The sequence below is a fragment of the Nelusetta ayraudi genome, unplaced genomic scaffold (genome assembly GCF_046127955.1).
Source record: "Nelusetta ayraudi isolate G7.1 ecotype Tasmania unplaced genomic scaffold, CSIRO-AGI_Nayr_v1 ptg000059l, whole genome shotgun sequence".
NCBI lineage: Eukaryota > Metazoa > Chordata > Actinopteri > Tetraodontiformes > Monacanthidae > Nelusetta > Nelusetta ayraudi.
The window spans coordinates 2,596,889-2,611,449 of record NW_027466109.1 but is presented as its reverse complement, the minus strand read 5'-3'; the positions used below and the strand labels follow the sequence as shown (position 1 = coordinate 2,611,449).

The window sequence follows — 14,561 nt, the reverse complement described above, 5'->3', positions numbered from 1 at the left end:
AATACCAAGTGGAGAAGCGCTCGGCTCTGTCCGTCGTCTTGATTATCCGGGAAGGAGAAGGGCTGATCATATTGAACGAGCCAACATTAGTGTGGCTCGGCTGCGGAGTAAACAGGCAGATGGAGAACGTTGACACACATTGCACACATTGACAAGGAGCGGGGCGCCCGTTGCCGGCCGTATCTCCTCCTGATTGGAGCCTGTCGTTCCCACCTCGGCTGCTTCCAAAGGTCAGGAAAAGGCTGCTCTTCCTCAGACACCTTGGCTCTGTTGACGGGATGAAACCCTGAAGGCTTATTAGCTTCCCCCTCCAGTAGGGACCCACAGTCTCGGCCTCTGGTGATGTGTAATGATAATAAAAATAGATTTATATCTTCAATTGAAATGAGGCTTTAGTTATTGTAAAAATAAATCTGTGTTCATACTATTTTTAGTTGTTTTGTTTTTTTTGAGTTTTGTTTGGCTACAGAATTAGAATTTATGTAATCAGAAAAAAATCATTTTCATCAGACATCTGTATGCTTGTTTTATGTGCAAGAAATTGTTATTAGACGTTAGTTGTAAATGATGGGTTGCGTGTTTGCCAGGGCATAAAACACAAACTCTCATTTTGCATTCATTACAACTACTGTTTAGGTCAATCATGTACAATTAGTATGCTGTTAGATCAAGTGTTAAATTAATCTAGAAATTATTCTATAATATGCCCTCAATTATTATTATTTTTTTTTTAGGGAATTTCCTTTTCTTTGATGCATGCAACACCATCATTTTAAATAAAGTATTAACAATGTGACGTTGACTTTAATTTCTCCATTACAACACATTAGCGTTACTTGTTGCATATTATGATTAGAGTCTACACAGTGACGGGTGACTGCACTTCATTTTAGTCCTTGACTTTTATTAGCTGCTTGAACCTCGGCGCATGACTGATTTGAAAAAGGCTTTTATGATTTTACCTGCACTTTTGGATGTACAACCCGAGCTCTTAGTATCAACCTGCTGACTTTCCTGTTTCTGTCTCTTTTTTTTTCTCCTCCAGCTCAAGAGCACAATGCAGCACATCAACCTCCAGATCAGCCACGACACCAAAGAGTAAGTGTCCCCCCTCCGTGTTCAAAACATGCCTCTGCACAGCCGGTCCTGTGTTTCCACGAGTTATTTTCCCCACAAATGAATAAGTCGGAACAAAGGGAAAAGTTTCCAGTGTCCTGTCGGCTTCAGTGGTGAAATGCAGTGAGAGACTCGAGAACTCGGTTGTGTTCGGAGGTGAACCGGAGGAGGAAGTGGATCTCTCTTGAGGCAATTAGCTCACATTTTCAGGACCTTCAGCTTCACAAAAATCTCCAGTCTCCAGTGAATCACCCTCCCCTGCACCCCCCCCCCCCCCCCCCCGCTAATTGCCGACTCCAATAGGAAGGCAACATTGCATTTGTCAGAAAGTGGGGGGATGGAATCGGAGTTGTTTCCAAAGTACTTTGAAGGCGTAGTTCTAGACTTCTAGCAGGAGGGCAGATATGTCGGAATGTCTTCTCTGTACCATCCTCTCAGATTAGGAACACCACATGAGAAGTAGATCTATTTCTAGATCTATTTTCTATCGCTGCTGCTGCCACTGCTACTCAGGGTTGTAATGTTTCCGGAGTCTATCCCAGCCGTCTTGCTGTGAGGGCAGAGTTGCACCCTGGGTAAGTCACCAGTTCATCACAGGGCCACACAAAGAGACCGACAACCATCCACACTCACACCTGCAGACAAGGGTTGCCAGTTAGTCTCTTGACTGAATAAGCAGCCACAGCTTTAGAGTAGATCAGGGGTCGGCAACCTGCGCCTCTAGAGGCTCTTCTGAGCCTCTACAGTGACTCTCTTTAGCATTAAAAAAAAAAAAAAAAAAAAAACCTAATAACATGGAAATACATTTTAGCCATTTTTATGGCCCCTTTTACATGGAGAGGACTTGTTATGAAAACGTGTTATGAAAAGCATTTGAAAAAAAAAATTACACGGCGCCGTCTCCAAAAATATCCGCATGTACACAGAAACGCTGGTAAGTACTTCTGCCAGGCCATATGGTGGTGCTGTCGCTTTACTCCCTGAAGGCGGAAGTAGAAGAAGACCTGGAGCCCGGTGTGATTGCACAAGTAGCAGCTCGCAAACATAGCACTGCGAAGACGGCAAAGAACTCACGCAAAAAGACGGTGTGGATAGACAACAAAGTTGAACTTCTGCTTTCGAGTTACTTACTTACTATCTCCGCCATTTCTGCGTCGTATCCACAAAGGTTTTTTGCGCTAATGATATGCAGGCGCAAAAACGCCCCAAAATGTGGCACCCTATGAGTCAGAAGCGCAAATTGCACTCTGCTTACCCTGCCGCATTTTGCGACCTAGATCGTCAATCGCCGGGCGTTTAATTTCCAACGGAATACTTTATTTTTTTGCTATCAAATAACGTGCATTGGAGAAAGAGACAGTTGTAAAAATCCCCACAGCCTCAGGTCTCCGTCACCCTCTTAAAAGGGCAATATAATGCCTCCCCGGCTCCAGGTGAATGTTATTTGATGGCAGATGGGGCAAGATGGCTCTTCTGGTAGTGAAGGTTGCCGACCCCTGGAGTAGATCATGGAGGTTCTCCTCCAATCAGTTTGTGCTGCTGCATTTGTGAGACACCGTAGGGGGGGAACGGAGGGGAAGGAGAGGAAAAAAGACGGAGCCAGTGAACTCGGGTCGGGCGACAAAGACTGACAGGCGTCCTCCTCGGTCTTGACAGCATCTCGAGTACACCGCAGATCCGGCGGCGTGAATACTTAAACAAACAGCCGGGGAGGTGGATGATGGAAAGGCCGCCTCGCCTCAAACTCCAAATTCGCTGTCAAGAGTCGGCGTCAGCGATTCCTCGGCTGACATCCGGAGCCAAACTTGACAACGCGGTGATCACGAGTTTCCTCGGCATCTGTACCCCCCTCTCGCTCCCAACCCAAACACACACACACGCACATTTGTACTTGACGTGATTAAAAAAGCCTGTCCACTTTCTAAATACACTAATAGGAATAGTAAGAGCCTTCTGCCCTGGATTTCTCTCTGTCATCCGCTCCATCCCACTCCCCCTGATTATCCAAGCTTCAGAACTTGAGCGGGGTTAAAAAAAAAAAAAAAAAAAATCAAAATAGCCATGTTTACCCCTGCCCTCACCCCCTCAAAACTGCCACCGCCCTGTCTGAAGCGGACCAAGAGCACAGCGTGCTGACCTTTAGAGAGTTGCGCCTGCTAATCCCCGGACTCTTCTCTCTCTCTCTCTCTCTCCATTTTACTGGAGTTCAGCCTCCCGGGGGGGTTTGAAGGTGACATGTTTGCAGTGAGGGTGGCAGTAGGTGTGACACCGGGCTGAAAGAGAAAGAGGGTATAAGAGAGTCTCGTCCCTGCAGTGGCACTCAGCCTTCCCAGGCCCAGATACCACTGAAGTAAAAGGACGCACACACACAAAAATGAAAGTCCAAACTTGTCTGAGCCAAAAAAGGACAACAAAACTGACTTGTGTGTGTGTTTGGGTTGGGCCCAAGCGCTCCCCACTCGGTCTCCGCTCCCATTAGAAGAGCGTTCTGGTCGGTGGCAGCCCAGAGGATTTGAATGGCACAGGCTCAGGGTAAATGAGAACAGGGGGATAAAGATTGGCGGGATGCTTTTTGCACTGGCAGCTCCATCAGCAGTAGCAGCGGCGGCAGCAGCGTGTTTCCAACAACAGCGCCACCCGCGCTATTTTTACATCGCGCCTGCACTCGTGCGCCCTCCGACTGGTTAGTGTTTCCGAAGCAAAGTCAACGCCGCGGAGTCGGCTTTGTCCGGGCAGGAAACAATGCGTGTTGTTGCATTTCAGCTTCTCTGTTAATCAGTCGTGATCAGTTTGATTGCATCGTAAGAAATCCGCCTCTTAAAAGCCCTCTGGTGTTTTTTTATATATCATCCGTTATCGTTCACGTCTTGCATCAATCGTCATTGAATTGAATTTGGAATGACAGCCAAAGTACTCTTCTTACTGCCGCTGCTTCTACTACTAGTACTACTACTTTTACACCACTTACATTAAGAAAACAGCCTCCAGTAGCTCCCTGGTTCTTTTGGTGTTTGACTCGATGCCTGCAAGGAATCAGGTCACTATATATCAAAGATATGTCTCCCGTAATGTCATCAAAGACACTCCAAACTTTGACATTATCGGACTGTCGAAGATCTTCACGGCGTTTTATGTCCCCGAAAACAATCAATTTCAGCAGCGCAGTCACGGAACAACCAGTCGCGCTGGCTGAAACGCAATCCCATTGTTCTTCCTCCGCAGGAGACCCGACACGGTGAAACAGAAGAACGCCTTCCCGCCAAACTTCATCCACTCTCTGGACTCCACGCACATGATGCTCACGGCGCTCCACTGCTACAGGTGCCTCTCGTCATTTGCGATTTTGCGATTCCTCCGCATGTCGACCTCCCTGGTGACTGTGTTTTTGTCCTCTGGCAGCGCCGGCCTTACCTTTGTGTCGGTGCACGACTGTTTCTGGACGCACGCGCTCACTGTGGACACCATGAACAAGGTATCGGATCCAACCAACAGCCTCCTGTCAGACATTATTAGCTGTTTTTCAGTGCAGTTGCTCATAAATCATCACTGTGTTAAATCATCTACCATGATTTTTTATTTTTATTCAATATACTGTTTGTAATTTAGCATTTTCTGAAGGTTATAGACCTGAGGAAGTGCAATAGTATGCATCTCCTGTTGCCTATCAACATGTCCAGCATCAGTTTTTAGGAGGACGAGTGTCATTTTCTTATTTTAGAGTTGAATTTTGGCCTGTTTTTCCTACTTTAATGCTAAGTAGTCAATCCTGTCAGGTAGAAGCTTCGGATTGGCAATGTCAGGAAACAAAGGGCTACATTTTCAGTGTGTTGTTTGTGTATTTTCACAAGGATTAGCCTCATTTTCTTTTTTTTTTCCAGAGTTAAGTTTTTCCCATTTTAAGTTGGCATCATGCCAAAGGTGTCGCCGTAGCAGGCCTGCGTTTCTTCCACTCACCAGCAGTCTGTCTCGTCATGTAGAAGCTTCAGATTAGCGACACCGGGAAGCAGAAGGATATATTGTTATTTGTGGCGAACGCCACCAACCAGGCAGACCATGTTCCTGAATAAAGTAACATCCGCCCGTCAACTGACAACGCCCGTCGAATAAAGTCAGAATAGAATTCTTTTTAAAAATCCTCAGTTTCCAGAAGATTCAGTGCAGAATTGCGTCGTTTCCCACTCGGAGAGGATGAGGAGCGGGATGAAGAGCGGGGTGAGGAGCGATTCCTCCTTTGTTATCCTATTTTGATGTACGAGCGCGTGGCCTCCTCGCCGGATTGTAAATGGGAGCGGTGGCAGCCGAGCGCTATCGGATGCGTCGCCTTGGCTTGTAACGACGTGAAGAATGGCCTTATTTTAGCGGCGGCGCTCGCACTCCTCCGCTCTTCAGCCGGAACGCCGTCCAAGTGGGAGGCTGAGTGATGGCGTGGCGTCAGCGCAGGAGGCGGAGACGCATTAGACTGACTAGAGCTTATCTCAAGATTCATATGAGTTTGGAGGTTTTTTGTTTTTTTTTGCTGTTTAATCAGGGGGAACAAAAGGATGATAATAATAAGAGCGTAGTTATTATACACAAATCACAAATTGGGTTTAGTATCCAGAATGGCGTGCAGGAAATGAGCCGTTGAGCAGATAAGGTGGAGAAAGGGTTTATTGAAAAACTCTGCTTCTCTTCCTCCTTGCTTCCCCTCGCAGGTGTGTCGGGAGCAGTTTGTGGGCCTGCACAGCCAGCCGATCCTGCAGGAGCTCTCCAACTTCCTGGAGCAGAAATACTGCTCGGGACCCCTGTAGGTGCAACCACCAACATGCAGGAACACGCCTGACTTCACAAGAAATAACACCGTGGTCGTTGAACCAGGATACGCCTTACACACAATCCATTTTTTTTTTTTTTGAAACCATCCTGCTACTTAGCGTGCACATATACTTTGAAGTGAGAGCTAAAAAAATCAGCAATGCTTGTATTGTATGACAATGTTATGATACCATCTTCATCAAGTTTCTTTGGTCAGAGTTAAATTATCATTTAATTTTGCTTTGAGGGAGCCATTTCTTTTTTTAATATGTTTTGGAATTTACTGATTGATTACCAAAAGCCCCACGTCCCTAAAATGCATCTACTGGACCTGAATATATATTATAAAACAGTTATAAGCAGCCTAATGGGAAATATTTCACCAAATGCTCACCAAAACATACCGTTGCAGGCATTTAAACAAGGAAGAGAGAATATACACACACACAACACACACACAGTGGTGCCATTTTCTATTCTAGGTGCCAAAACACTCCTAGATCTGTTTGTACCTGAATTATTGGAAGAAAAACTCTGAAACTAGCTTGATTTTTAGCAGAGATTTTCTTTTTTTTTTCTTCTTCTTTTTTTTTTTTTTCTTTTTTTTTTTTTTTTTTTAGTTTCGCCAAAGAAATATTGAATACTGCCTGCTCTCTTTTTTCAGATTTTTTTCTTGGCTCTGTTATCATCATCCCGCTGCTTTTTTCTCTCTTTGGAAATAATTGGACACCTCCAAAGCCTTGACTCCGCTGCAGCCCTGCTCTCCTTTGTTTCCCTCCATCCCTCCCTCCCTCCCTCCCTCCCCGGCCGTCTCACAATGACCCAGACATTACTGCTCCCCCTCACACTCGCACATTATTCATTCTGGTAGACAGCAGAGGGGGGGGGGGAAGAAAAGTGGGAAGGCGGGAAGAGAGAGAGACCATTTGAATTCTCCCGTGAGTCGCGAGGTGCAGGTGATTTTTAATCACCCTTTGAACTCCGCAGAGCAATTTGTTTAATGTGGTGATGATTTAACGTGTTGCCTCATGCAGATTGATGCGCTCTCACCCCCTGTAATGTTTGTGCTGTTACGCTCTAGATAAATCCACATTCATCTTTTAATGCGGGCAGAAAAGTCGTCTGTGGTAACTGCTTAATATCAGAATATTTATTGTTGTGATTGTCATCAGATTCACATCATGTGGATACATGCTGCGCACCGATAGTCCCAAGAACATCACATTTAAAATGTACTTGGCTAGGATGGGAGTTTTATTGTAATTACAGTACACATACTGTGTTCGATTCCCATTACTATAGAACAGCATGATAACCACACTCCTCGTTAGTCTTTTTAGCATCAACTTCACTGTCTATCGTCAACACAACCAGTAGAAGCTGCAACTTTTGAGGAAGGGAAAAAAAAAAAGTTGTTCTATTTTTTTTCTCTCCCTCTGCAACCTTGTGCCGACTTTTCTCCTCCTAATTTGTTGCAGGTCCGAGGCCAAAAGCAAGAAGTACCAGGAGTACAGGAGGCTGATGCAGCTGCTGACCAAAGTGCCCCAGACAGGTCAGTTTGTATGCAGCCGTGCGAGTCCAACAACAGCCCGGTCGTCGCCGAGAGGCTCGCTCATTGTCCGGGCCTGCACACTTCTAATTGGACTGAAGAGAACCTTGATGTCCTGCGACTGTGTGAGGTCACCAGCTCTGATGGGAATCCCTGCGACTTCAGAGCCCTGTGTGTAGCTGCTGCTGCCTGTTGTTTGTGTCTTTCCCCTTTTTTCATTTTTTTTTTTTTTTTTTTTTTTTCTCAACAAGCTGTGATGTGCAGACAGGGTTCCACACAGCAGGGCCGCAGTCTTCCTTTCTTCTTCTTCTTCTTCCTCATGAGAAACTCTGACGAGTGAAAAGTCGAGTCCTGCTGCCCAGCCGAGTTGGGAGTTTCCACCTTTTTATTTTTCCCTGTCAGTCAGGTGTGTGGAGACTCGGCTGTTATGTAAGCAGCTGGCTCCGCCCCCGTCTGTACTCTCACCGTCGGCCTGGCACCGACAGCTGGCGTTGTATAAATTGATTACTGTTAATTGTGTCCCTCCTCTACATAATCAGCTTATGTTGGCCGACACAGAACAGCCAGGTGTGTTTTTGTGCGTGCGTGTGCGTGCGTGCGTGTGATCTAGCTGGTAGTCGTGTCACGGGGAAAAATAAAAGGACGTGGTGCTCAAATAAATAATTTAAAGCTGTTTCCATGCAAAAGACGCCGATGCTGCAAAAACCAGCTGTCTGTCTTTCATCATTCCCCAGGATTCGACAGCCCCTTCCTTTTCTTCACATTTTTAAAATATGCCATCTGTATCTTGGTAGCTGAGATTTATTTGCTATTAAAACACACACACACACACACACACACACACACACACACACACACACACACACACACAGGAAGTTTTGTTCAGACAAAGCTTCCACTTGTTCGAACAAAGGAAAATTCTCGTTTTCTTGGTTGAAAAAAAAAAATGAATCTCAGCTTCCTTTCTTTCCAGGCTCCATTAGTTTTTTTTTTAATATCAAAGCCCCCTTTTAAGGACATTTTCCTCAATAATTCACGCAGTAAGTCTCCCCTGCTTCCACAAAAGTCTGTCAAAGCTCAGAGTTCAGCTGCTAGAAATGAGTATTTGGCAGGCGGCCTCCTGCTTCCTGACGCCTGTTACAAACCATGGATGCCTCAGAATTTTAGCTATGAATTTGTCCTTTAAAAAATGCATCCATCCTCATGCCAACAGCAGTGTGTGTGTGTGTGTGTGTGTGTGTGTGTGTGTGTGTGTGTGTGTGTGTGTGTGTGTGTGTGTGTGTGTGTGTGTGTGTGTGGAAGATGACAGGAGATGAGACCAGTCTGCAGATTGTTTACGTCTGCTCGTCCGTCAGGATAATTACTTCCCCCGACACGCGGCATCTTGTTACCGCCAAGTCATTAAGGCCGCTCTCTTTTGTGTTGTGCAAAGATTTTTGCATATGTTAGCAGGACACATTAATACACTGCCTTAATAAGGTCCCATCCTATGCAAAAAAAAAAAAAAATCTCTTTGTCAATGTTCGATGAGCGCCACCTTCTTCTTCTTCTTCTTCTTCTCCTTGTTCTTCTTCTTCGTCTTCGTCCTCCTCTTCCTCCTGGAAATCAGCCCTTAGTGATGTCACACAAAGTGCCAGTATCTCAGGGGGACTTCCCTCGGACTCGAGACAATTCTGAGGTCAGAATCTGACAGTGGTTCTGAGGCTGCTTTGATTTTGTCCAGGTCCAACTCAGTGTAAACGGAGGGCTGGGTATGCAGTTTCCTAGAGGTCCATAGAGTTTTCTGGATAATCCAACACACCAGTCTGCTCCTCTGGTGTCTGTGGCGAGAAATAAAGATCGGAAAATGGTCTGGTCAGTGTGTTGGTTCGCTGACGTGGGCTTTTTTTTCCTCCAATTTCCGCCCTTACACTCTGGATTGAGAACATTATGTTCATTACAGACGAGTTAATCCAGTCTCGAAACCTTTCCGCGTGTTATTGAAGCCTTATTGTGGCTCTGTTAGCGTCTCATATTTTGCCACAGAGTCGTTTACAGCGAACTCTCTCGCTGAGGTAACTCACTCAGCCATCCGCTCTCCTCTGACTCGACCCCGTCGTGACGCACTGACCCTCTGCTTCTCCCTCCAGGCGACTTCGATCTGCAGCAGGTGAAGGACTCCACGTACTTCTTCAGCTGAGGGGCCCAGCCAGCCAGCTAGCCAGCCAGCCAGCCAGCCAGCCAGCCAGCCGGCGAACGAACGACAGCTGGGCCGAGTTGGAGGGTCGGCACTGAGGGACACCAGGACATTGATCCTGTCCTGCCCACCTCCTGGTTTGCAGAAGAGCTGCAGGAGCTACACACACACATTGAACCTGCTGAGCAGCAGCGGTGGAGCAGCGACCTCGTCCAGGAGCAATGCGACTTGAATCATGCAAAGTTTCATCACGCAATAATGCGAAAAGGTTGTGCTAGTGGATATATATGAGTGTGTGTGTTTGTGTGTGTGTGTGTGTGTGTGTGTGTGTGTGTGTTTGTGCGTTAGCCATCCACATGGAAATCATGCAGTTTAGTTTAGCACTGAGCCACAACTTTCCTCTGAGTGGCCGCTTGTTCTCAGCTGCCACTGCAAGTGAAGAAGAGCAGAGGCCGCGGGACTCACACGGAAGAGAGACACGCAAGGGGAACGACAGAAGTTTTTTGGCAAAATAATGTTTTTATTTCTCACTCCTGCCCGGAGTGACGGAGCGCTGGCCTCCAAAAATAAAGGCGATTCTTTTAAAAGGAAAAGAAAAAACTAATGTCAGTTTACTGAAGCTATGTTTGAAAGGAGGAGCTGGTTTTCTCTGTTGTGCTTTTTCATTGTACGCGCTCATGTCATATCTACTTATTTGAAGTCTATTGTGTCTCATCGAATGAAGCCCCTCCTCTTTTTAAAAACCCTACAGTTTGTTTAAAAAAAAAAAAAATGGGCCAATGGCAGATCTAGAAGTAAAAATAGCCAAAGCGTTATCAGATCGTCGCTGGAAAACGTTGCAGCTCTTTCAGACAAAAGGTGGCATTGCTGTTCAAAAGCAGATGAACAAAGGTGGCTGAGTGACAGTGTTATGAAATGCTAATGCAGCTGGAGGAGTGTGCGGGCACTGACGGACGGACGGGGTGGGGGTGGGGCTGGGGGCTGGGGGCTGGGCAGGGGCACAGATAGCGTGCTGATTAGGCTCCAGGTCCCGCCGTCATTTGCATGGCAATGCGCCGCTGAGAGGAGCTCACCGCCTCCTCTGATGCGCACGACGAGACGCGACCCGCGACTTTGATCCAATTTGGTTTTTGGCAAAATGAGCAATTTGGCCGACGAGACGACTCCCGAGTGGAGATCTGGTCTGAGCTCTTCATTTCATTCTCTGCAGTGTGGGGGGGCCTGGGGAGTGGATCATATTACTAGGTTCCTGTTGTCATGTTTCATTTGTGTATTAAATGACAAAAGGGAAGTGTGTGAAACATTGTGATTTTTATGCCCTGAGTCTCTATGTGTGAAGCAGCAGCGAGTGTTTGGCCCCTTTTAGCTTCAACACCTGCAGCAGGGGATGTGTGCTTTTGATTTTCCTTCCGACTCGACGCACTTGTGACGTGGTCAGCGTGAGTGCGGCTGCAGGAACTGAAGTTTTGTTGTTTGGAAAACGAACAGGCACGAAACTTGCTGTTGTTGGTGTTGTGTGGTTTTAATGAATCTGATAATCTCCATCTCTGTCGGGTCAGTGAACTTCCTAGAAATGATTGAATGAATGAGAAAAGTCATTTGTGACATCACAAAGGGCACCAATACTTCCCTGACCTCAACCAGCTCTTGGCTCCGCCCACTGAGACTACCTTGTTGCCTATATTGTGGAAGGCCCAGCAAAGCATCTGCTTTAGCAGGAAGCTAAAACAAGGCGTTCTTGCTGGAGGCTGTAAACAGAGGGCTAAATAAGTGTGTGTGTGCGTGTGTGTGTGTCTCTTAGCTGAGCTCCTCAGTCCGCCCTCTCCTCCCCGAGCGGACACCAGCGAGCCGTTGCTCCTTATCTGCCAGACATGCCTGAGCCCTGCGATAAGTGGAGCACTCACTCGCTGAGAGCACTTTGATTTCCGTGCCAGGCTGTCGTGGACGCTCCCCGGCTATCTGCTGCCCCGCAGAGCAAGCGGGCCGTCCTGCCGGGAAGGAGTCGGGCCAGGCGGGGTCAGAGGGGAGGCCAGAGAGGTGTGCGTTACGTTGAGTCCTGGAACTCTTCGGTTTCTCCTCCGACTGTCGTCAGTCTAACTTGGCCACCGGTCGATCGTGATGTAAACCGCCACTTCAAAATACCATTTTAGCAAGCAGTTGTCAGGCTAAATGATGTATGCGCAGTTGATACGGTTCACTTTTTCTTTTGATGGTTTTGTTCTGAGATGATTTCAAGTGTTTTTGCAGATTGTTTTGTTGTGCCAACATCACTGGTGAGGTTTGACTGAGTGATCAGCTGGTGAGTAACTGAAATATCCGGGGGCCAATAAAGTTTATAATACCTGGAGCACTTTGAGATTTTATAATGAAAAGTGCTTTATAAATAAAATGTATTATTATTTATTAATAATAAGGACATAAAGATTAAAGATAACTAAGGTGATGAAAGCAATGGATCCCGGCAGCTCCATGAGAAAATTGAAACAATAAATCGCATCACAAAAATAAGGCAGTATCTTTAGCCTGGAGGATTTTTTTTTTTTTTTCATCTTTCTGATTGCCTTAAGGATCATTAGTTACAAACTAAGTTGGATGTTGAAAAATAAAAACAAGCTACGATTGTCACTGACAGAAAGAGAAGGAGAGGCGCTCACCATCACATGCCTTTATTGCATTAATAAGTTCTATTTATATGCACAATGTTGGACTAGGAGCGTGCTTGTGCTTTTTCCAAAAATGCTAAACAAACAAAAAGAAGGAAAAAAAAAACAAAAAGAAAGTTTCGACCTTAACACGAAGCTGCAGATCATCACTCTGGTCAAACACACTTTATTTGTTCTCCGTCTTTACACGTATTGCAGTGGGATATAACCGATGTTTTGCATTGCGCGGAGTTTGCATTTCCACTGTACAGCCGCGCGCACATACGTAAAAAGAGTATAGTGCGTGCACGCGGAGACTACGATAGACGCTAGGCACTAGGTATATGCGCGGTATACGTGAAACGGGGGCGGGGCTAACTGTCGACTCCGGCTCCGTGAAAAAGAAAATCAGCAGTGAGAGCCTGAGGTTTCCAGCGGCATCCCGACTGATTCGGCTCTGCACTCAGTCGCCGTCTTACACGGATGATGCACTTCTCGTCAAGATCTGGAATCTAACGCAGAATAAAAGAGCCAAGCACACAATAAATAAATAATTGACCCGCCCTCATCACATACATTATAGATTGAAAATAGGCCAAACAGAGATGCTGCTGTTGTTGTCACGGCTCTCGGCTAATCGGTGAGACACACCGTGAACATGTGATGACGCTCCTCCAGCGGCCGAAGGTATGACGCAGATTTCCCTTGTGGGTAAACTTTGCTGACATGCTGAACGATGCTAGTCTGCACACCTTTCTTCCATAGGAAAGCAAATCGTACGCTGCCGAAGACTTGAGGCAAAGCGTGCGAACAAAATGGTTTTGAGAAAATACTCCCAAAAGCAAAATACAGATCGTGTGTGTGTGTGTGTGTGTGTGTGTGTGTGTGTGTGTGTGTGTGTGTGTGTGTGTGTGTGTGTGTGTGTGTGTGTGTGTGTGTGTGTGTGTGTGTGTGAGAGAGAGACAGAGAGACACAGATGCCATCCTGTCCCCAAAGCCTGGAGGCTGCACTCATAAAAACAAGCAACAGCTGAGTTAGGGCAGTGTTGACATACGGCTGAATATGTTTTAGTCTTTGGGGCAGAAGTGCGCTCGCGAGGCCTTTGCCAGACGGGCTGCAGTGCGAGGGACTGTGACTTTAGATCAGCAATCAGAGGGGAAGAATGGAAAGCGTACAGACCTCACAGCGGCTGGCAACAGGAGAGTGTATACAAACTTTGTGCGACAGTTGAGGGGGGCTGGACGGGATAAAAAAGATACAGTGATTTATGCTAACAGTCTTGTTCTGCTTGAATAGGACGGCAGGTGTCGGTTCTTATTCGATGACGTGAGACATCAGACAGAAAAGGTTTTTTTTTTTACATGATTTTGTTTTTCATCGTTTGATTTTCTTTTCTTCGTGACTCCAGCGAACCGAGCTGGCTGACTGAACTCATGCTGTACAAACAAATACCAAAAACCGTCAGCGCACCTAGTGCCACGTTCTACAAATAGTCGCTCGACGCTCTTACATGTCGAGCATACAGCAGTGAGCCATCTGTGTATATTCACCCTTCCTCAACTTATTGCGTTGTGTGACATTTGGCCCTCTCGTGGCTGTTTGTGTAGTTACTTTTAAAAACATATGCTACACACGACCAAATAACTTGCTTCTTTTTTAATTAATTTAACATTTATGATTATTTAGTTCAGTACGCTTTCTTACCACTAGCTGGCACTAAATCCTACAAACTAGGCCTTTAATTCTTGCTTTATTCGCTTCTCCTCGACTGCGTTCCCTCCTGTCAGCAACAATATGCCTGTGCACCGACTTTGTCACGCTCATTTCGCTCAGACGGCACCGCCAGGACACAACAAGGAGTTTGGTAAAACTCATCTAATAACGGGACGCTGTATTAATTAGACTTGTACACTCAAATAGGTTCCACGGGGCATAATCTGGGTAAAAAACAAAAAAACAAAAACAGACCTTGAAAGCGGGGAAAAATACTCTCAAGGTGGATAATAACGCAGGAGCCGGAGAAATGAAAATGCAGGGGGGGGGGAACTGATCGCAGAGGCAGGATCGTCATTGGCACTGTATAATAAAATCCAATCGACGGAGAGTAATAACCATCCCAAACAGACCCGAGGGATTCCAATTTCCACTCTCATTACGCAGTAATGGGCCGGGCATTAGTGAGGAGGGGATGAGGAGAATGGCAGCTCGGGGAGAAAAGGGCTCCCTTCCTAATGCTGTTGGACACAAATCAGCGGCATTTGATAAACTCGTATTGAGTCGTTAA

General features: G+C 46.3%; 1 protein-coding gene across 1 annotated transcript in view; it reads left to right on the top strand.

Annotated features, from left to right (window-relative positions):
* polrmt (polymerase (RNA) mitochondrial (DNA directed)) overlaps nucleotides 1–13,242 on the top strand; it is a 41,643-nt gene extending 28,401 nt beyond the window's left edge. The window contains exons 16-21 of the mRNA XM_076039148.1: nucleotides 1,046–1,098; nucleotides 4,339–4,437; nucleotides 4,516–4,588; nucleotides 5,811–5,902; nucleotides 7,389–7,462; nucleotides 9,589–13,242. Of these exons, the coding sequence (XP_075895263.1) occupies nucleotides 1,046–1,098; nucleotides 4,339–4,437; nucleotides 4,516–4,588; nucleotides 5,811–5,902; nucleotides 7,389–7,462; nucleotides 9,589–9,638 (441 nt within the window). The 3' untranslated portion in view covers nucleotides 9,639–13,242. The remainder of the gene's footprint in view (nucleotides 1–1,045; nucleotides 1,099–4,338; nucleotides 4,438–4,515; nucleotides 4,589–5,810; nucleotides 5,903–7,388; nucleotides 7,463–9,588) is intronic.
* Nucleotides 13,243–14,561: the final 1,319 nt, after the last annotated feature.